Source organism: Schistosoma haematobium, chromosome ZW, assembly GCF_000699445.3.
Source record: "Schistosoma haematobium chromosome ZW, whole genome shotgun sequence".
Lineage (NCBI taxonomy): Eukaryota > Metazoa > Platyhelminthes > Trematoda > Strigeidida > Schistosomatidae > Schistosoma > Schistosoma haematobium.
Genome location: NC_067195.1, coordinates 54,138,800 through 54,161,592, shown reverse-complemented (window position 1 = coordinate 54,161,592; position 22,793 = coordinate 54,138,800). Strand labels below are relative to the sequence as shown.

The 22,793-nt window shown below is 31.8% G+C and overlaps 1 protein-coding gene across 1 annotated transcript in view; it reads left to right on the top strand.

Annotated features, from left to right (window-relative positions):
- The first annotated feature begins 1,656 nt into the window (after positions 1–1,656).
- CHRNA2_2 (Neuronal acetylcholine receptor subunit alpha-2) overlaps positions 1,657–22,793 on the top strand; it is a 94,955-nt gene continuing 73,818 nt past the window's right edge. Inside the window, exons 1-2 of the mRNA XM_051211770.1 lie at positions 1,657–2,138; positions 18,712–18,829. Of these exons, the coding sequence (XP_051071867.1) occupies positions 18,739–18,829 (91 nt within the window). The 5' untranslated portion in view covers positions 1,657–2,138; positions 18,712–18,738. The remainder of the gene's footprint in view (positions 2,139–18,711; positions 18,830–22,793) is intronic.

Genomic DNA, 22,793 nt, shown 5'->3' with positions numbered 1-22,793 from the left:
TCATTTTAGACATAAGTTCACAGTAGGGTTTTGTGTAAATGATTCGATCTCCGTGAATACTCATCACTCAACTATGGTGCTGATGCTATCATTCACACGACAGTCAGTTAATCATACATAGTTTACGCTTATTAAAATACGTTTAGTACTTTTATAGCAATGATATCTACGGGTTCCCAACAGTCTGTCGTAACACTGGTACACAAGGAAGAAACATCTTAGAATATTATTCATTTCCCGTTTTAATTCATGTAATCCACCTTGGGAATGAAATCGAAAACGTCTTTAACCCTTCTACTAACGACTACTTTCCGTAGGGGACCCAGGATTCGAACTATCTAATTTCCACTTCTATGGTGTGAAGAGTTATAAATATCCAAAACTGGAAGAAGTGAAAATCCTGACTTGGGAATCTTGGGTAAGCCGGAGTTGTGATATATACATATATATACATCATAGTGTATTAGAGTAAGGCTTGACGAGGATCTAATTAAAGAAAGGATTGTTTGTTTATACATGTTTTTCAAATTTACAATGTGGGAATGTTTTGTATTTTAGAATCTGTTCTAAAACATACGCATTAATAATTCTGAAACTATTAAAATTAAAAAAATCCTGTGCACTACACAACGATGAAACAACAATTTTCTTGATGTTACTACAGTAATGATTTCGGAGTTAAAGCATTCGGGTTTCTATCATCAAGTCATAGATCCGAACTTCGCTTCATCTTTTTTTGTTTAAAACAATAGAGTAGTATCACTAGCCCTAACATTAAGACCATAATTCAAAACTCAAGTACACAAATATCCACCTTGTAATATATTTAAAGTGATGAACTTATAGGTCAAGGTGCAAAGTATTGTAAAAATATACCAAAATTATCTTAAAAAATGTCCAGATATTTTTGTCAAAAACAAAAACTCTATAATACTCATAAAAGTCAGTCAGTTAATCAGCTACAACGTAGGACCATGCACATTATGCGTCGGTACAAGTTGCCACACTTCATTAGCACAACAAGATGAACACCAAATTCATAGAAGTAGTTACTTCAGTGGTAGTAATATACGAACGAAATATTTCAAATAAGAAAGGTATAAACCAATTTTAATCTCATGGTTTAAGAGCAAATAAAGAATGTATACACCTACATTACTGTGATCGATTCTGAGCCATATCACCCAGTATCTCCAACCATTGGTTACAATAGTCATGCGGACCCCAATCAAGTAGTCTACATCTACCAATATGGCTCAAACCAGACGCTAATAACTTTAAGGACTGATGCTCAAAATAGATAAATTATCATCTCACTCAAATCTTAACCGATCCAATAATTCATATAACGATATATTGATTAAATTTATTTTGAAAATTAACGACATCTTTATTTATTTATTTTTTCGATAGTAAAATAGAAAAAAATTTCACTTAGCTATCTCTAGCCTATCATTTGGGAAAAAAAAGATAGATTTTTGCAAACTAGTCTTTTCATTCGATCACTTCTCACTAGTTCACCTTAGGATAATTTGTTCCCCTTCTCTAATTTTCGTCAAATGTATGCATGTATTTATATGCATCAGCATACAAGTAACATATATATGTATATATATATATATATATATATATATATATATGAATCTGTCCTTTCATGTCTGTTTTCTAACATAAAAAGATGATCAATATTTTTAGTACGACTGCCGTTTATTCTTTCATTTGCCTAACATTGGTCGACTATTAGCAGGTGCTCCATCACTACTATTATTATTACTGCCAGTATAGAACGAACCAGTTCATTTATCAGCTCATGATCATTATTCGAATAAATAAATAAAAAAACCCAGATCAAAATGACTAAACATAAGTGATTTTGATTGGTGTTATTATTATTGTTGTTGTTGCTGCTGTTGCTCTTATTAGTATTATCATTGCTTCATTCTAGTGGAAATTTTTCTTTATATTTCCTTTATCATTTCAAATTATTCCTTACAAAGTATGGATTAATTTATTTGCTCAGTTATAGTATTCAATGACGATTACATTTTAAGAACATCTAATTTATTATTATGATGTTATTAAAATCATTTATCATTTATCAATGAATATTGTGGATTGTTTCATGAGGAATTACGAAGGTGAGTTGTATATAAGTAAAATGATTATTGTTATTGTTAAAAACTGAAATTTATTGATTTATACACTTGTCAATTTTACTTTAATAGTCAAATTCATGATTCGATGTAAGCTAGACTATCATCGGAAACCTGGGGGTACTGAATGACAGTTTCGTCCTAGTATAGAACTCCTCAACAGTGCGTATTCATGATCCTGAACGCGGAATTCGAACCCAGAACCTTTGGTCTTGTGTCTAACTTCCATCAATCTATGAGTGGATGCGCAACTGTTTATCGACTGTCTTGCGTAGATACCTATCTCTAGCCGACACTGTTCACGCGCACTTCTGAGGAGTCTCATAATAGGACGAAACAGCCGTCCATTGCTTCCAGGTTGTCAATGGTGATCTGCCTTACATCGACTCATGAATTCAGCTAGTTAAATTACTACAATCTTCACAAACTCCATTCTGATCATAATTTTATTTTAAACAACAATTATATACCCTGAAATGATTTAAATTTCACAAGATAATATCATGGATACTTATTCGAAACGTTTATAGCAATGGTATTTATTTATCCAACGTGAAAGTGCTTTTGTATATATGTGTTTTTATATATCGAATACATTAGCTTATATACATTTGATTCAGGAATATTAAAGATTTTAATATGGTACATTATGGTTTTTCCATAAAAGCAAATAAAAGCTGTAGATTTCGTATAATATGCGTTAAAGTTTGTAATATTATTATTCTTGTGTTTTGGATTAGTGTATTTTCCAAGTCGGAACAGAAGATGGAGATGAAAACAAAAGTGGTTAAGATAACTTCTTGTTATTATTAAGGGTTTGTGTTGACTTTTACTGCAAGCCACATGACAAATCAGTTAAAACTAATGACAGTGTTATATAGTGATTTACATATATGGCAACAAAAAATGATCATCTACAGTCCTGAATATTAACAAACGTAAAATACAAATCTTAATGCTTCCATAATCGTTGGATTTAATGGTTATGAGTACTCAGTAGTTTAGAGGATAACGAATTCGGCATTTGAAGGAAAATATTCTGGGTTCAAGTCTGAAAACTGAAGACCTGCGGAAAGATACTGGTTTATTTCGGTGACAATTTTGCATCCTGTATTACACTGCTGGTCACATACATAATATTTTTTACTTATCTTTGGTGAGATATATTTCAGGATAGGAGACTTCTCACAAGTTGTCTATGTTATTCATTATCATTCGACATCTGTCACAGCACCAATTAAAAGTCAGATGATATTATATGGTTGTTTTGTTACATTTTGCGATCATTTATCAGAGAGGAAAGTTAATTCTTAGAATTTATAGACATATATCGATTTAAAATTTCTTAAAGTATTTCTCGAATATTACGCGTACTGAGTATTACAAGGCTTGCTTTCTAACGTTTAATAATAGTTATTTGTGCTTAGGAAAATATGACAGACTTTATAATATATTACGTACCATGATTTAGTTAGATGTAAAAAGATAAGGATCGGTGGATTAAGTAATATTATGCTCATTGTTAAATTCATAGCTTCTGGGTTCGAATCTGTCTCTGACTGTTGTTATGCACTGATGAAGAGTCCTGAAATGGGGGGGGAAACAGCTGTGAATCGCTTGTTGATTATTATTAGTTGTTTCTTCTTTGGTTTCAAATCTTAATCAAACTAACTTTTAGTTATCTAATAAAATTATGAAATGAAGGGTTTCATACCTCTGAGAGCATTTAAAAAATTATTAAGGATAAATATATATGAGCAATAATTTCTGAAAACTATTCATTATCTAGCTGTACATTAATAATCATTATTTATGGTTTTCGAACCTAATACAACCAAGTGTTTAAAATGGATTCCTGATTTAGATCTTTTTAAAACTACAATCTCCCTGAAATGAAAACCTTGATTTGATTTGGTTAAGATATCATTCGGGTCTTATTGAAAAGATAACCAATTTTCTGTCTATTAATATCATGATGATAGCAGCAGTAATGTTTGATACTCAAAACATTTTAAGATTAGACATTTAAGATTTGGTATATTTTGATGAATGCTAATGGTGAGATCTAGAATGGAACTTCCGTTTTATTTGGGATTTGTCCAATAAATGTGCTTTCATCTACGAGATAATGTTGATATTAATAAATGAGCCAGATAACCTTAGAGATAGAAATTTAGTAGTTTGATAAATAACCGATGACATTATTATTATTATTATTATTATTATTATTACGATCTGAGGTCCCAGATATTATTGTCCGCTGTTAGAAAATAAATATATATCTGAAGCTTTTCAAAGAAAAATAACAACAACTTCTTAATCAATGATTTTGAATAAGTTTTATCTAATACTTCTGAATACAACACAAGTCATCATAAATATTAAATGATAATAAATATTATGGTATGAAGTGAACATTTGTATTACAGCCATATAAGAAGGAATATAAAAATGATTGAACATAGTTTTGTCATAATTTATAACGAAGATTTTGCTTACATAATATTAATGATAACTGTTGACTGGGATAATATTTCATTTTACTGAAATCATCACTGACTAAGGACAAAACCTTATTCAAATGGACGATTTTATTTTAAGTGAATATAATGATTAAGAAACAAATTCGCTTTCGGAATATGTTGTTACTAGCAGGGGTTTGAATGATCAAATTGTTGATATTCAGAGTTGTATCTCGTTTAAACTTTGTAGAAATATGATCACCTTGGGTGGATCGTCTTGATACAACCATTATGTCAGAAGTATTTTAGAATAGTTGGGTTGTGGTTATTAGTAGAATTCGCAAAGTACATTTCATGTTATTTAAGAGTAATCAGCTGGATATTCCAAGATTTCAATGTTGACATTAGTGATGATATAAACATTATAACCACTGTATAAGTTGGTAGCTGTCTGACCTAACCAAATCAAGGAATAACGCATTGATATCTGAACATCAACATAGGTCCAGATACATTGTTTTCATAAGTCCTAAACAGAACTAGTGGTTTTCAAAGTAGGAAAACGTCGATTTTTTCGTGCATTTGTACAAACGATACTTCCCATTTGCCTATAGTTTATCTTACAATCTATCGAATGTGGCAGAAATAAATAAAATATCACATGCATTTTGATAAAAGTAGGATATTTTAAAAATTAGTTTCTACTTTGATAACAATAATCATTTTCTGTTAAATAAAAAACAGATTTTTCATCTGTATCAAAAGTAATGAAATACTTCTCTTGAAATAACTTAGTTTTCAAAATAGTGTAAAAATGGTTGATCTTCTTATCAAAGGACTCTACAAACAGTATAATTAGACGTAAAATTTACATTTACAGTCGTCTGATCATAATAAAAATTAAAAACGAGTTCTACTAGATTACTAAATGAAATGATCTAAAAAATGTATGCAATTAGTTTACACATCATATTATGATCAGCTAGGAAATGATTGAAAACTAAGGTGTATCTGACAGATGATTCTTAGTTTGGAACACTTCAGTATATCAAAGACATGTGCCTCCATAAGATTCAATCCGAATCCTTTAGGTTTCATGGAATGCATCCGAATCTAATTTCTAACTGCATTTAGTTCACAGTAGTCCGAAACTCCTATCTCGTTTTATCTAGGGTAGTCGCTAAAAAATACATTCATGATAGAAATCGTAGATTTTAACATGCGGATATGACCGGTGTAGCCCAGCCACAGATAGACTGAGATTTAAAAAAGTATGTATATATTCGATTACCATTTATTTATGCAGTAGTATCAGGCTTGTATCTTCAAACTAGGAGTTCTTAAACTCCATACAATGTGTAGTTTTGTATTTTCACCGATAAGAAGATCAAATCAAAACTAAAAGGTTGTTCACCTTCAACTGAATATTAGTCAGTCTCGAGTTGCTTTTAATTCATCATGTAAAGCGGTTATATAAAAAAGAGTTTATGATCTGATGAACGAATTCTCGATCGTTAAAGTGAAAAAAATCTTGATCAATAAGTGAGATACAATGATACAATATAGTTAGGTAATGGTTACTCGCAAGATCGAATTATAGACATTAAACCTCCAATGATTAGAAGTTAAAGACAAAACTACTAGTCAGATAAATAGAATTTCCGCTACAATAAGATTTTTATGTACAAATCTCTAAAATGAAAAATAACACGATTAAATCCCATAAATGGTTGGTCAATATCAATATTTTTTTAGCTCACTTGCTTTTTAATGAATTAATTCATAATTTTTAGATCTAATTCTAGTTTGTCATATGAAGTATCAATTTTTGCATGATAATTACCGACTAATTACTTTTGACATGATTGGACGTAAAACTGATATGTTATTTTGTTTGCTCAAAATTCCATTTAATGTATATAAGAAAGGTTACAAATCAGTAGATGTAAACTGTAGAAAATGAAATATTCCCTTTGAAACAACTAATTAACTTTATCAGAAAGAGGTTTTGTGGGTATTATGGTAATTTAATAGTTGAATTCATGAGTCAATTGAAGCTAGACTACCATGGAAAACTCGGAAACACTGGACGGCCGTTCCGTTTATTCTTTGTTCATAATTAAAGCTTTTAACTTTTCACAGATGTTGACCTCTATCACCAACAAGGAGACTATTTAATCAACTATTGATGTCACATCCCTTATAATGTAACCATTCTGTGTATAGGAGAGTTCAGAGTATTTCCGTGATTTTTTAAAAGTTTAAAATAATTCAAGAAATTAACTTTTCATGATTAAGCTACTTGAATAGATTATTACTGAAATGAAACAAAAACACATGATATTCATCAAGAAAATCAGTGATTTTATTTAATTGCTCCGATAAATCATATTACACCAAGTTGTAAAACATCAGAAACTGGATTTTCAGTGAGGCTATAATTTATGGACGACCTTTGAGCGAGACCAAAGTGATCTTGAGAGTGTCTATCTACTTACTAGGGCTAAACGAGGGTTATAAAGCAGTTTGAAGAATTAGATTTAGGGTTTTCACCACGAACTGATATCAGCTAAAATGCCAAGACGCTATTTGGTCAAATGGGTGGGTGAATTTCGTGCCAAAATCCAAGACCTGTTATCCTAAATTTGATTGGTTCGTCCATAAATTATAGTCTCGCCAATTTTCTATTCATTGGGATATTACGGGTATATCATGAATCCTATTAATACCAGTCTTCTCAATGCACAATTTATTTAAAATTGTCAAGTTCAACCATAATAATGATAGCTACATAATTTTCATTGTTTATTTATTTGTATAAGAAGTGCTTTCAAGATACTTTTCACTATTAGATAAAAGAACTATAGGAAGTGGTAATATTTTGAACACGATTTAAAAGATTTCTCATGTATGTACAGTATTCTGAAGTATCTAGTATATTCAATAAATTTAGATTTAAGTTTATGTCTAATCTTGTTTTCATTTATAAATTTTGGCTTAGTGTTATGAATCTTTTCCTTCTATATGTCACAAATTGTGGGTTCATTGAAAAAAGTGCCTTACATTAAGTTATGAAACGTCAGAAATACAATCTTACTACTAATTGAGATATATTATAACTTGTCAATTGAATGCTACTTGTTATATCTGGTCGTCACTGATTGTTGTGTCGGAAACGCTTATCACTTATACTCGAAACGAGAGACCTCGGTAATTCCCACGACGTGAAGGTAAAAACATAAAGACTGGTATAAGTGAAGATTTATTGACCACCGACACGCGACGACGACGATAGTCATTTATATATTGATTGTATACACACTTTGATTAATAATTAGGATGAAATCACATACTGAGCATAGTCCATGTCAATGGAATACAAGAATATCGTATATTATACAGAATAAATATCATACGAGAAAACAATACAAATACTACACTGAATAATCACCACATTGAATCAAAACGGAAGTAATGTTGAACAAGACTCATAATGAGTAAATCAATTGAATTTCGACTTTTCTCCCCGTCATATCCCAAAGAGATTGAACAATGGATAGACTGTTTATTATAAGAATGACACGTTCAAAATATCCTAATAAAAAAACTTCAACTTCTGAAGTTTCACAATTATTTAGACGACAAATAACAGAAATTAAAACCAAAGATGGACATTGGCTGGCAGTGAAATTCAGGACGCGCGTTTCATCCTACATAAAACTCATCAGCTGAATGTACTAGCATCCCAGAGTTAATTTTCACTCTGAGACTCGGAGCCAGTACCGTTCGCTTCAAACGCCGTCGTGTTATCTACTTAGCTATTGAGTCCTGATAGTCATTTGCTTGTGTAATGGGGTGAAGTTTAAATTCGACTTTTTGTTCTCGTCATATCAAGATATAACAAAAAAATTATATTTATTTTAGTTAAGATGCGATTATCGATAGACCATGAATAGCTGTAATTCTTTTCCCAAATTATTAATCAGAACTCTAAAAGATATAGACAAATACCTCTCATTATTCAATATTATTTAGAATTTTAAATCTATGCATTGTAGGTTGTGATACATTTTAAATAATAAATAATAATCTCTATTAAAACTAAATTAGAAAATGTAATTTGTTAACTGAAAACTATAATTCTTAAGTAAGTTAAATATAAGCTTATAGTTAATACAACATTGAATTACCATAAATCGTTTATTGAATAAATATACATTAGAAAATATATGTATTATTATTCTAAATTTTACTACTTCCATTCCTTTTGTTGAATACCATGACAACTACACAAGTTATTAATGTAGATATTTTTTCTAACAAAAAAAGTTACTAGTTGAAATCATGAGTCAATTGAAGCTAGACCATCATGGAAAACCTGGAAGCACTGGACGGCCGTTTCGTCCCAGTATCGGACTCCTCAGCAGTAAGCATCCACGATCCCGCACCCCGAGAGATTCGAAGCCAGGACCTATCAGTCTCACGTGAGGCGCTTTACCAACTAGATCACTGAGCCGGAATCCAACGGTGTTAATGTCTAACGAAACGGCTGTCCAGTGCTTCCAGGTTTTCCATGGTGGTCTAGCTTCCATTGACTCATGATTTCAACCAGTGAAATTCCTAAAATCTCCACAAAACTCATTTTGATAAAAAAATATGTCGAACAAAAAGTAAACAACTAGCTAGTGTTTTCCAGTTTAATTTTTAATTACTTTACAAAATCACATTGTTTTACTAAAGATGAAAGTTTACTTTAACTGCCTATTTATTATTTAATTATCTAAGGTGTTGTAGCTTTAAATGTGGCTAATTATCACGTAATTTATTCGTCAATGGAAGTACGATTTATTCACTCTTGTACAGTACTTAACCAAATAGGTTCGACCGGTCTGATCCGCATAGCGTCCTTATTGGTCATTTGCTCGCTTAGCCCGTTCAGTTGAGTCCAGAACATCAATAACAGCTTCCGCTATGCGAATCTTTTATTTCAGACATACTGGGTATATATATCAACCAAATAGACGGCACCACCCCATAAAATAATAAATAACATTTATACAAAATAAAGCTCAAAGTGGCTGTGAACGTGGGAGACTGTAATCAATAAACTGAACATAAATTAAGAACAGTAAATCGTTCAATAACAATCTATAGATCAAAATGAAGTTTATAATAAGAGGAATATAGATATACACATCTAGTTACTAAGTAGTTATACCATAAGAATATATAGATAATATTAGTCCATTAATAGGTCTCAGAAGTTACTCGTAATTTAATCTTCGCCAGGATACAACATAAGCAATATAAATTGTCTAGATAGATAGATAGACAGAAAAAAAAACCAATTATTTATCGATTATTTCAATTATTGATTTATGATTGAGTAATTTCGATAGTGTAATAAGAAGATTATCAGGACTATGTGATATATTTGTGTAATACATTTCGAATAATATGATCATACATAATATACTTGTTAAGAACATTTATATATAAAAAAATAAAAGGTCAACTAGACTAGAAATGAAGGGGAAAAGAGGTGACTAGGATAATAAAGAAATAATGCGAAAACATTTTGAAACCTAATCACTCTGGATAATAAGTTAATATTACTAGGGTAGGTGTGATCAGATTGTTCGACATGTATTGCTCTAATATATCATATAGTTCTGATAATTTTCGTCTTCTTATTACACTATCGAAATTTACCAAAGAGATTATTTGCTTTAGATTAAGTAATCATCAAAGGATACAATATAGAAACATTTGTCAAAGCAGATAAACACAAACATTAAAAAATTGCTTTTACAGAGTATATTTTCTAATAATCAAAAAATAAACAAAATTAATGTAAACTAATGGATAGTCTATACGATTTGAATAGTGTCAGTAAAATTTAAGTCTTTCATATTAGTTCTGTGATTGTTTGCTGAATGATATGATATTTATTGTTATTAATATAATATTATTGTTTGTAAATCCAAATATTATCGAAACATTCATTCAAGGGGCCTAAAGTCTACAAAAATCGCCTGAATGATGTCCTGATTATTGAAACAACAAAAAAACAAAAACTTTCAGAATTGGTAGTGTGTGAAAGCGAATTCGTTATTTAAGGATATCTTTGAAGAATACACATTAGTTGGTGTGCAAGTTTGTAGACATTTTTAACAAACCAAAAATATAAGTTTTGAAGAAGAGGGTTAAAAAAATAATAAAAACGTCAGTTGATCGAAGTTAAACTTATAAGTCAATGGATATCGAATGGGTGATGTGAAGGTAAAGCGCTTACTGTAGTACCCGACGGTTTCAGGTTCGATCCCAGATGGGGTTGTGAAGGTGCACAATAGGACAAAACGGCCATCCAGTGCTTCCAAGTTTTCACTGATGGTTCAACACTAATCGTGATCTCAATCAAATGACATTAAATTATTGATGAAAATTTCCCCTCTCTCCAAAAGAAAAAACACACTTAGAATGATGATGGTATAAAATACAGAAACGTTCATGAATGTTGATGTATTCAACATATTTCTGTTTGTGTTAAATGCACAATCATAATTTGTAAACACTTTTCATCAACCTAAATTTTCTTTTTGATTGAGATCATAAACCAATTGATGTTAGACCGTCATTGAAAACCTGGAAGCACTGGACGGCCGTTTCGTCCTATTGTGAGACTCCTTAGCAGTGCGCACCCACGATCCCGCTCGCGGGACGAGACGGCCGTCTAGTGCTTCCAAGTTTTCAATGGCGGTCTAACATCAATCGGTTTATGATCTCAATCAAAAACTTAACAATCTCCACAACCCCTAAACTGATAAATCTTTTATCTTTTTTTAGTAATTTCTATTAGTTAATTCTTATCGAATAGTTTCTTAGGTCATAAAAATTGTTGTCAAACTTTTTTCTTTATAAGTTTTTCTTTTGACAGAACAGGGAAAAAAAACTTTATTTATTTGATTATCTATTGACCTAGTTGTGTGTGTGTGTTTCATTTTGTTGTTGTCTAATATAAATAGTTTTAAGGAGATTTTAAGTGAGTTCACGGTCATAGTACGGATAATCCTTTATATAATGAGTGACCTTAGTTTAATCAATAATTTCATCAAAAATAAATAAATAAAGACATATATTAGTGGGACATATAACATTTGAAAGAGTAATTAATATACAATCTTTTTCGGAGAGACTATCACATTTATGGACGAACCAATCATCAGGTATAATAGGTCTCGAATTTTAGCGTGAAATTCACTCATCCATTTGGTTAAATAGAGTCTTGGCATTCTAGTTGATGTCAGTTCGTGATAAGAACCATAAATCTAATTTCTAACTTTAAACATCAACTGTCAATCATAATTCTGATTTCTTATACAGATTTATAACCCTTGTTTGGTCCTAGATATTAGGTGGACACTCTCAAGGTCAGTCTAACGTCGCTCAAAGGTCGTCCATAAATTATATTCTCACCCCTTTTTCTTATTTAATAAACACTATTCTATATTCAATTCATTTGGTATTGTTTGTTTGAATCTTCTCATTGATGTTTAGGACTGTAATTGATTAGTCTTTTATTGGCATATGTGAATCCTGTGCGGGATCGCCTTGATACTATCATTAAGTCAAAAGCATTATAAGCAGGATTGAATGATGGTTAGCAGTTGAATCCAGGACGAGCGTTTCGTCCTAATATTGTTAGACCAACATATATCAGTGTATCACTGAATGAGATAACTTATCTAACGTATAGATAACTTGGAAACACATGTTCATCTAGTCAAATTTATTTCACTCTTACGTCGGAACCTGAATGAACTGATGACTAAATAACAAAACATAATTTACATGGTTATTATTTTGTCTTACAGAAAGTCCTTCGAATTTCTGAATAAATATTGGCTTCCAAGACTTGTTGATTTATCCAGATGAACACTTATATCCAGAATAAAAGAATTATTTTACTCAACATAAACCTAATCAGTAGACGATATAATAAGTGAGGAGCATCGTCATGCAAGTATTACAAACAAATATCTGATGCCATATCAAGAATCAGGTAGGCGATTCACCATTGGATCCCGGCTTTATAGTCTAAAACTTAAACATTTGCAGGCCAGACCAAATGTTCCAATTAGCAATAAATTTAGGTTCGTGGTCTTCCATCACTTCCCTCCAACTATCTACCATTATAAATCAACATTGTTTATCAAACGATACTAGGATAAATCGTTTGTGGAAAACTTTCGACCAAACTAATAGTTACATAAAGTACAAGCTATTTTACAGTACTGTAATTTTTGATGTTGAGAGTTAAGTCATTGAATGTTATGAGCGATTGTGGATTTCTAAAGTGTCTAACAGAAATATATTTCACAAGTTGAAATCATGAGCCAATTGAAGGTAGACCACCATGGAAAACCTAGAAGCACTGGACGGCCGTTTCACCCCTGTATGGGACTCCTCAGCAGTGCGCATCCACGAACCCGCCCCCCGCGGGATTCGAACCCAGGACCTACTGGCTTCGCGCGCGAGCACTTAACCATTAGACCACTGAGCCGGCATCCAACGGTGTTAATGTCTAACTTCAACCAATCCACGAAGTTGCGCCACCGTACACCATTGTCTTCAGTGAGTTCCTATCTCACAACAGACCTGGTTGAACTCCACTGGTAACGACTTCTCACTAGAACTCCAGGAGTTTCTCCTGAAGTCAGTCACTAGTGAGCAGGTGATTATTATTATCAGAATGGGTTTTGTGGAGATTTTTAGAAATTTCACAAGTTGAAATCATGAGCCAATTGAAGCTAGACCACCATGGAAAACCTGGAAATATATTTAACTGATGGTGAATTTATTATGTTTAGAATAATGTGGATATAGTTTGAGTATTCATTTTTCCTAAGTTTTTTAAAAAGAAAACGGAGTATTGGAAGGTTCATTTCAGAATAATAGTTTTGTATCTTATGATAGGTTAGTTAATTCATGGGCTCAGTAGTGACTAGCTTCAAGATACGATTCCTGGAGTTCCGGTGAGAAATCGTATTAATTGGAGTCAAACCACATCGGAGTTGAGATAGTCAACCACCGAATGCAATGGAAGATGGTCACAGAATATTGCTGGTCGACTGAGTTTAAGCATGTAAATAATTGGATGATGGATCAATGGTCTAGAGGTTGAGCATGCACCCAATGTGTTTTGGGATTCTTAATAATGAAAAGCCGTATGCTAGGACTTAAAAACTACCCATCATTTCTTGACTTCCAGTGGTAGTCTATCTAAGATCAATTGGTAATTTAAGCTATGAAAATTCTTTAATCCCAATCCCCCATGTTGATTTATATAGAAAAGAAACCGTTACTTAATGTTAAAAACTACATCACTATTGAAAAATATATCATTGAATATTTCTTAAAACTGAATAGTTAATTCGTTTAAATAGGATAATTATGACTTTGATGACAGTGTTTTAGCATTAACTAATTTATACCGGATAACCTTTAAAACACTGATATTAAACGGTAGGTAATTTCTAGCAAGATATTCTAAGAAGTTAAGTGATTGATTTGATTTTAACTAAAGCACTTAATAATGATTAAGTCACTTAATTATCTTTGTTTAGATGATTTATGGGACCGGTGATTTATAACGAGGATAATTACCTAAATAAAACAGAACAGATATTTACTTGGTATTGTTTGGCTTGTATCTTCCCATTGAGGTTTAAGACTGCAATTGATCAGTCTGTTATTGGCATATGTGCACACTGTGCGTATGCCTCGATATTGCCTTAATTAACAAGCTTTTTGTAAGCCAAACAATACCAAGTGAATTTAAATTCACCCCATTGCACAAGCAAGTGGCTATCAGGACTCAGTAGATGAGTGGATAACGCGATGGCGTTTGAAGCGAATGACACTGGGTTCGAGTCCCAGAGTGAACATCAATTCTGAGGTGCAGGTACATTCAACTGACGAGTCCCAAATGGGACGAAACGAGCGTCCTGGATGCCACTGCTAGCCACTATCCATCATTGCTTACAAAGAGGAGATATTTGGTACCTCTTGGTTTTTAACTGTTTTTCAGTCTTTGATCAATGCTATATTTCAATTCAGACAATCTGTAAAGAAAATATTTAAATAAAATTAACGTTTATAAAACGACTTATCTTAAGATCTTATTATAAACGTTGAAATTCTATTCTTTTGATTTTTAGGAAAACCATATATAAGTTAGTAAGTAAACGTGTAATGACTTAAATTTCATAAACTAGTCTCAGCTAAACGGGGTTATAGATTTAGTCCTCCTTCATTTTCTGTGACAGCTGATGTAAACTTATGTGTTCTATCAACATTAAGCTGACAAGCGAACATATATATTAAAAGATAAATCAATCCGGTTTCTATGAACTTATTGAAAATAAACCACAAAACACGTGCTTGTCTTACTTACTTACCTACTTACGCCTGTTACCATTTACTGCTAATTGAAACTCATACATTAGTAATACTGTTCACTGTGGTAGCCTATTACATAACTATATACATAGGCTATATAAATATGTATATATCGATGCTATTATTATTTTTGACGCTTATGAGAATCCTCTTGTTAACTTAATCTTTTCCTACTAATATGATTTTCCAAAATACAGAATACAGAACACCCAGTTGGAGTCCTTACGACAAGGGCTTGTATACGTTGAATGACTTAGCTCATAATTGATTACGATGACCAAAATGTACTTATTTTTACTACACCTTAGATATCAAGTTTCAATATTGTTTCATACCTTATATTTCTTGAATTCATTCTTTCTTTTCTTAACTTATTCTTTAATTTTTAGTCTTTCTCGCAATCTCTGGTACTATTGTTATCTTCTCTCTTTTGCTGTTTATCTTATCAAGTTCATTTAGTTGTGTTGTGATATGACAGTTTGGTGTTTGGTACATTTATGTCAGTCTCTACCTTGATTATTACTGACTGGTTCACTGATAACAACAACAAATTTACTCAACTAGGATTTATCAAATGTTTACTAGTAAATTATATTTATATAATTTTTTCGAAAATGCAATTTGAAACCATGACTGATGTCGTAAATAACCCATCAAGAACATTTTACGCAAATTATTCCATATCATAATATGATTAAAATAAAAAAAAAGCTGAAGCAATAGAATTTGGCTAAATATTCTGGAAGTATGTAGTGTCGTATATGAGCACTGTAGGCAAATGATACAATTCTACAGGACTCTTTGACTTATCAATAGTTCTTCACTTGGTGTCAGTTTATTAATAAAAAATATTCTGATACTAATCAGTATATACTCACTAGTGACTAGCTTCAAGAGGTATTTCCTGGAGTTCTAGTGAGAAGGCGTGACCGGTGGAGTTCAACTGGGTCTGTTGTGAGATAGTAACTTACTGAAGACAATGGTGGATGTGTCACTCAATTTCGTGAATTACTTGAAGTTAGACATTAACACCATTGGATACTGGCTTAGTGGACTAGAAGCTAAGTGTTCGCGCGCGAGACCGATAGGTCCTGGGTTCGAACCTCGCGAGGCGGGATCATGGATCCGTACTGCTAAGTAGTCCCACAATAAGATGAAACGATCATTCAGTGCTTCAGTGTTTTCTATGGTGATCTAGCTACAATTGACTCATGATCTCAGCTATTAAAAATTATTTCTTCTAATTAATTGAAAAATTTGCTCACAAAATGTCTAGTAAAAACAATTGAAGGTGTTAAAAACTCTTGATAAATAAATAATAAATTTCAAATTGAAAGCATTTATTTTAATCAGTTAACATGCATTCAATTGAAGAACTGGCTATCATACTTCTTTTTTATCACATCAATTTCTTCAAGACTCAGTTCTTCTGAATATAAATGTAATAAAAAAGTTTTAAAAAGAAATCTTACTAGAACACACTGATTAAACTAAATCAAAACGATTCAAACATTTCATTATGCCAGTCTATTTTTCTGTCTATGACTCTCATTTGATTCGTTATTGAACATGGAAATTAAATGGGTTTTAAAAATTCACAAAAAATAGAAAGTTTTCAATAGCTGAATTCATGAGTTGATTTAAGCTAAACCACTATTGAAAACTAGAAGCACTAGACGGCTATTTTGTCCTAGTATGGAACTCCTCAGGAATGAGCATCCACGATCCCGCACGCGGGGCTCGAACCCAGAATCTCCGGTCCCTCTCGCGAATGCTTAAACTCTAGAACAGTGAGCCGACATCCAACGGTGTTAATGCCTAGCTTCAATCAATTTTCATTAAAATTACTTCATATAGGTTTCGTTACGCTTGTTTGTTTACTAGTTTACAGTGAATGGCATTGATAGACATTTAAATCTGTTGAGAGAGTTGTATACCAAAAGTAATTTAACTGTAACTAGTCCATTTCCAATAGTAGTAAAATGTACATAATTTGGAATCATGTAAGATCGTTCCTGCTCAGCTATGTTCAAATAAATTCAATTTTGTCAGTTAGACGTGTTTTGTATATGGATATTATAACCGTAGAAATTGGTTCATGAAACAATAGGAAACTGAGATTCACATAACCCATGAAAGAGGATAATAACCTGAAATATATTACATTGCTCACTACCCAGTGATTAATCAGTCGAGAATAACGACTAATTGTAGATAATTATGTTATATACCGTGTAAAAACATGAAAAGGACTTTAATGAACTATATTAATAAATATACGGACTGTACTGGAATAATATGATTAATCATAGGATATCATTTACCGTCAAAGTGTTGACAATATTCTGGTATCATACTGAACAAATAGCATGCCAGATGCTAAATGTCATACCAAATTAATACAAAATGATGTTACATTCAACAGATCTCATACAAATACTATTTGGAATTAAAATGAATGTCGACTTGAATAAATATCGTACTAAATCAAACAATGATATGGTTTATTTTTTTCTTGACCATAATACTACTACAGAAGAAATTTCAAAATTACATACTAGGAGAGTGATATTTGGTAAAAACCTTTGAAAAAAAGCTCTTTAACTGTTTTATCAAACCTGATTAGATCAACAGAAATTTATAGATAATAGTGGCTGGTCCTATGTTGAGCTCACATAGCTTATTCAAGCTTCTGAACAAAGCAATTTATCCATTCTTCTCAAGCTACATTTTGACCCTGTTAATTATTCACTTATCAACCGTGACTGTTTTTATTTGAGCGTATGTGTGTGTGTATCTTATTCTATTCATCACATGTACGTAGCTTATTTTCGTGTGATTATAAATATTGATTGACGCTTGATTAAATCGAGTTAGCTCACATGCCTTCTCCTTAGTGCATCATTTCGTTTCGCTTCGTTCCTTTGATCGTCTGCCTGGATCAATGATTGTACAAAATATACATATTCGAAGTCCTTTCTCGTATTTGACTTGTTTTAATTCTGTTATTCACTAACGCAAGTCAATAATTATGTACGAGGATAGTCAGGATGTATATTTTAGAACAATTATTCATACGATCTAATTGGAGTCAGATAAAGGGCCATTATAAGATTTACACGTAATATCATTTAATTGCATTGCTTTTGTTGCGTAATTAGAATTTAGCTTTTCTCTGTTTCCATGTTAACAGCAATAAATATCACTGTAATTGTATTTTTCAAAAAGATATTTTGATGAAAAATATCTACTGATATTGTTGATCCTAGCATGAGACTCTTTAATACTGTACATTCACGATACGATCAGAAATCGAGCCCAGAACTATTGAGTCAATCGATGAATGCTTAACCACTAGGTCGGGTTATACTGTTAGACTTCAACTTTAGTCAGTTGAAAATGTAACATGACGGGCATACGGTGTGATTTGTGATAATTCTTTTATTCCCTGTGTTTGAATTGCATCAGTTATGATTACAACTACGGGAACATTTAAAATTAAGTCACTAATAAGTCAACCATAATCGTTTAGTTGAACGAGGGCTTTTTGAGAAATCAGTTTAATTTTTAGGTTATATTCGTCTTTCGATTACTTAAACTTTGAATACTTGTGTTTTTTTGTATTTGTTATACAGTGAATTGACCATCTTATATCCCGAATCATGATGACACTGGATACCTGGAAATATTCTTTGCTGTTTCTATTGACAGCCATCTTCTACAATACATTAATCTCAGCAATAATTTATCCTGGTAAGAATTCGAATAATATATTCATTTTAGACTAGAGTTTGCGATTTTTTTTACTGAGTACTATGACTTACAATTTCTAAAATGCCATACATCAACAAGAACAATTAACACTAAACTATTCTAATCATTTCATACTCGATTTATTTACTAAGTTTTTAACGATGTTTTAACAATCATGATTTATCTTTACTTTACTTACTTACTTACGCCTGTCACTCCTAGTGAAGCACAGGCCGCCGACCAGCATTCTCCAACCCACTCTGTCCTGGGCTTTCTTTCCTAGTTCCATCCAATTATTGTTCATTTTTCTCATGTCTGTCTCCATTTCCCGGCGTAATGTGTTCTTTGGTCTTCGTCTTTTCCTTTGGCCTTGAGGATTCCATGTGGGGGCTTGTCTTGTGACGCAGTTGGGCGCTTTTCTCAATGTATGTCCTATCCACTCCGCCTGGAGTCCCTCTGGGGGCTACTGCCGGTCCCAAGCCCGGATAAAAGAGGAAAATTGGGCATGGGGTTAGCGACCCCATCCCGTAGAAAACTAACTCGCTAATTATGACTTATCTTTAATTAAAACAATTTCAAGTCGAAATAATACAATCAAATAGGTGTTGTTATAATGTCTTTCTAATGAAAGATTATTTTATAGACAATCCCATAATGGTTAGGTTTCGTTCCATAATATATTTAATGTATTGTTCCACCATCTCCATTGCTCCATCATCACAAAGTATTGTTCCCTCAGTTCATGAACTCAATATTTAACCAGCCAGAAATTATTAAGATTACATGACGGGAAACTGAATAAATGGTTTCTAAAGTTGTTTTTTTTTATAAAGAAACTGTTGACTATTCAGTTTTAACGCATTTTGACATTAGGATCAGTTAAGCGAACAGCTCTTCACACTTTGAATTCAGTCAGGGTTCTTTTGAAATAAAACAAGTAAATGACGTTACCTCCAAAATAAATTCCTTTTATTGAAACAGTAAGTATCGAGAGATATGAGTCAGAGGAACTTGGAATTTAAAAAAAAAATACAAGACAATAAATTCAGTGGCGACCTTAGTTAAAATGAATATGTATCTATCAAAGCAATAATAAAATTGTATTTTGGTATAACAATCTTCCGAAGTTTACATGTTTATTAATTCTACATCAAACGTATTTGTATTTATTATATTCAGTTCAAATAAACCAGTCATAAATTTTCCATAACGCCTATCAGAGAATAAACGAATTTTTTTTATTCATCATTAAAATATTAGTCATCTATCATTGGAATTCCGATAAAACTTTCCATCAGGTAGGTCTAAAATAAAAATTTATAAAAATTGTTCTCAAAGACTAACACTAATTTGTTATGAAAAAATTGATTTTAAACTCGAAATGTAGACCTAATAAATTGTTCATAAATATTTATCCTACTTATAAACTATTTTAGTAGCTAAACAAAAGTGTCGTCATAAATAGACCAGGATTTTCATTATTAACCGTGATTGGTGATTTCCAGTGTGGTGATTCAAAGATTGTTGAATTTTAATGAAAACATGAACCGATTTAGTTGATAAACCATTGAAAAACTGGCAGTACTGGACGATTACTTATCCTTAGTTTTAGATTATACAATGGTGTAAACTCATAGTTCTAAGCTGGATCAATGCACTTGCGCCAGTGTTCTACACTGAAAACGGTATCATTGATGTTTAGATGGAACTCATGAGTCATATTTTAAATTTATAATGAATTCGTGAAGTAATGCAACGATCAAATAATACCACTGTGAATTAGCTGGCATCACACACTCGATGGTCCTTCATATGCGTTAAGTCTCAGTGAATTTCTAAATTACTCCAGAGTGGATTTTATATATTCGTATGTATTTTAGCAAACAATACACCAAATACTTCGCCCGATACTTATCTCTAGGTACTATTTTAGTATTGTAAATGCAAATTATTACTGGTATTTTTCGAAGACTGTTTGTTTCGGTTGCAAAAATAGTAAATTATCAGATAAGTATTAGTTTAAACAGTCGGTTATTATTTACCTGTGTAAATTTAACGGAGAAAAAATTCCACCAAATATGTAGTGTGAAACTGTTTTATGTTTCCAAGGTTAGTTTTATCACATATTAACAACGGTTAGAGAATCAATGAACACAGAATGGTTTTTTTTATTTTTCCAAATTGAAGCATTCAAAATGTTTGATCATCATTCCAGTCAATCACTTTATAAACAGGATATTACTTAATAATTTAAATTTGAATCCAGAAGTCACTTATAGTGACCTCATTCTATTTGTGACATATTGAAAGTATGAATAATTTTCATCGGTGTCCAATGATACCTATTTCACGATAGTTTATTTGCTGATATCATCTCATGATAAAAATGGTCAGTGAACAAGGTCTCACTTATTATGGGGTTTTTAATTCATCAAAAAAGCATCATACTTTACTTTGACATCAATTAAGCTAAATAATTTGTCTTAATTGATGAAACAACAGATAAGTTACAATCTAAAGGTTTCATTGAATTTTTCATAATGAACGGAACAAAACATACTTATTAAGGATAATCAATAGACAACTTAGTTCTGTCTTATTAAAATTTGAGAATTCCATAGTAATCAGTAGGGTTAAACCTGACTTAGGTATCCGAAAATAGTCAATAATCAAATTTCAACTGCATCGGTAAAGTAAATGGACGGGGTTAAAATTTTTTTTCTAAATTTCACTCTGTACTGAATAAGAAAAATAAGTGAATCGAATTAAAAATGCCTTTCCTCCAATCTCCTCTAATGAATCTTTAGTATAGTATATAATCAAATTTTATTATTGAATATTCTCAAATTATCAGTGAAATTTAATTTGTTTGTATGGGTTTGAATTTTGCTGTAGCTGAAGTTATGGACCGAATCTGGCATATGTACATCTTGAGCGGATGTTCTCAACATCATTAAGTTAGACTCATTCTTAACAAGAGATTTGATAATGACTGGCAGTCAAATTTCGGAAATACGCTACGCCCTATTTGGGACGAGACTGTCATTTATATATGAACAAATGAAATTAAGGATAGAATGTCTTTGATTTTGGCGCGAAATTCATTTATCCATACGGTTAAACACCATTTTGCTATGATATCTGATGTCATTTCTTGATGAAAACCATAATTCCAATACTCAACCCCAACTTCTGACTCTAAATCTCAATCCTAACTCCGTACACTAATTGATGACGCTCCTTAATCCTTACAAGTAAATGATTCTTCTCAAGTTCAATTTAGTACCGTTCAATGATCGTCTATAAATTACAAATTCACTTTAATCTACTTCATTTTTTATTTTTAAGTGTATCCTATCCACAACTCCCGACAAATTTTCTATCCACGTAGTGAGTGAATGCTATATCCTAAAGAGTAATTTACATGGAAGTTTATTTAAGGTCTTAAAGTTTACTATTTTTGAGTTTTTCAGCGAGTATATCAGATCATATTGCATCGGACATATCCATAACACATGGTTCCGGATAACTCCAACCTATCATTAACATTTTTATTGTAACTTGTTTCCTTTAAACTAGTATACTAACTTCAGTAGTTTTAAACAAATGTATCAACAATGAAAAATATTCAAATAAGCAATAAAAAAAATTATGAAATACTAGGAAATTTCTAAGAGTTAAATGCCAATCATAGTATCGACCAGATATAAAATATAGAATGTGAGTTTTCATTATTTCTCATCGAATAAATAAAAGTCGGGTGGAATTTAAAAGATTCATTCGGCTGCCAGGACTTTGACATGTGTTAGTGCAATCATAACTTAAGCAAATATACTTACTTACTTACTTACTTACTTACTTACTTACTTACTTACTTACTTACTTACTTACACCTGTTACTCCCAATGGACCATAGGCCGCTGACCAGCATTCTCCAACCCACTCTGTCCTGGGCCTTCTTTTC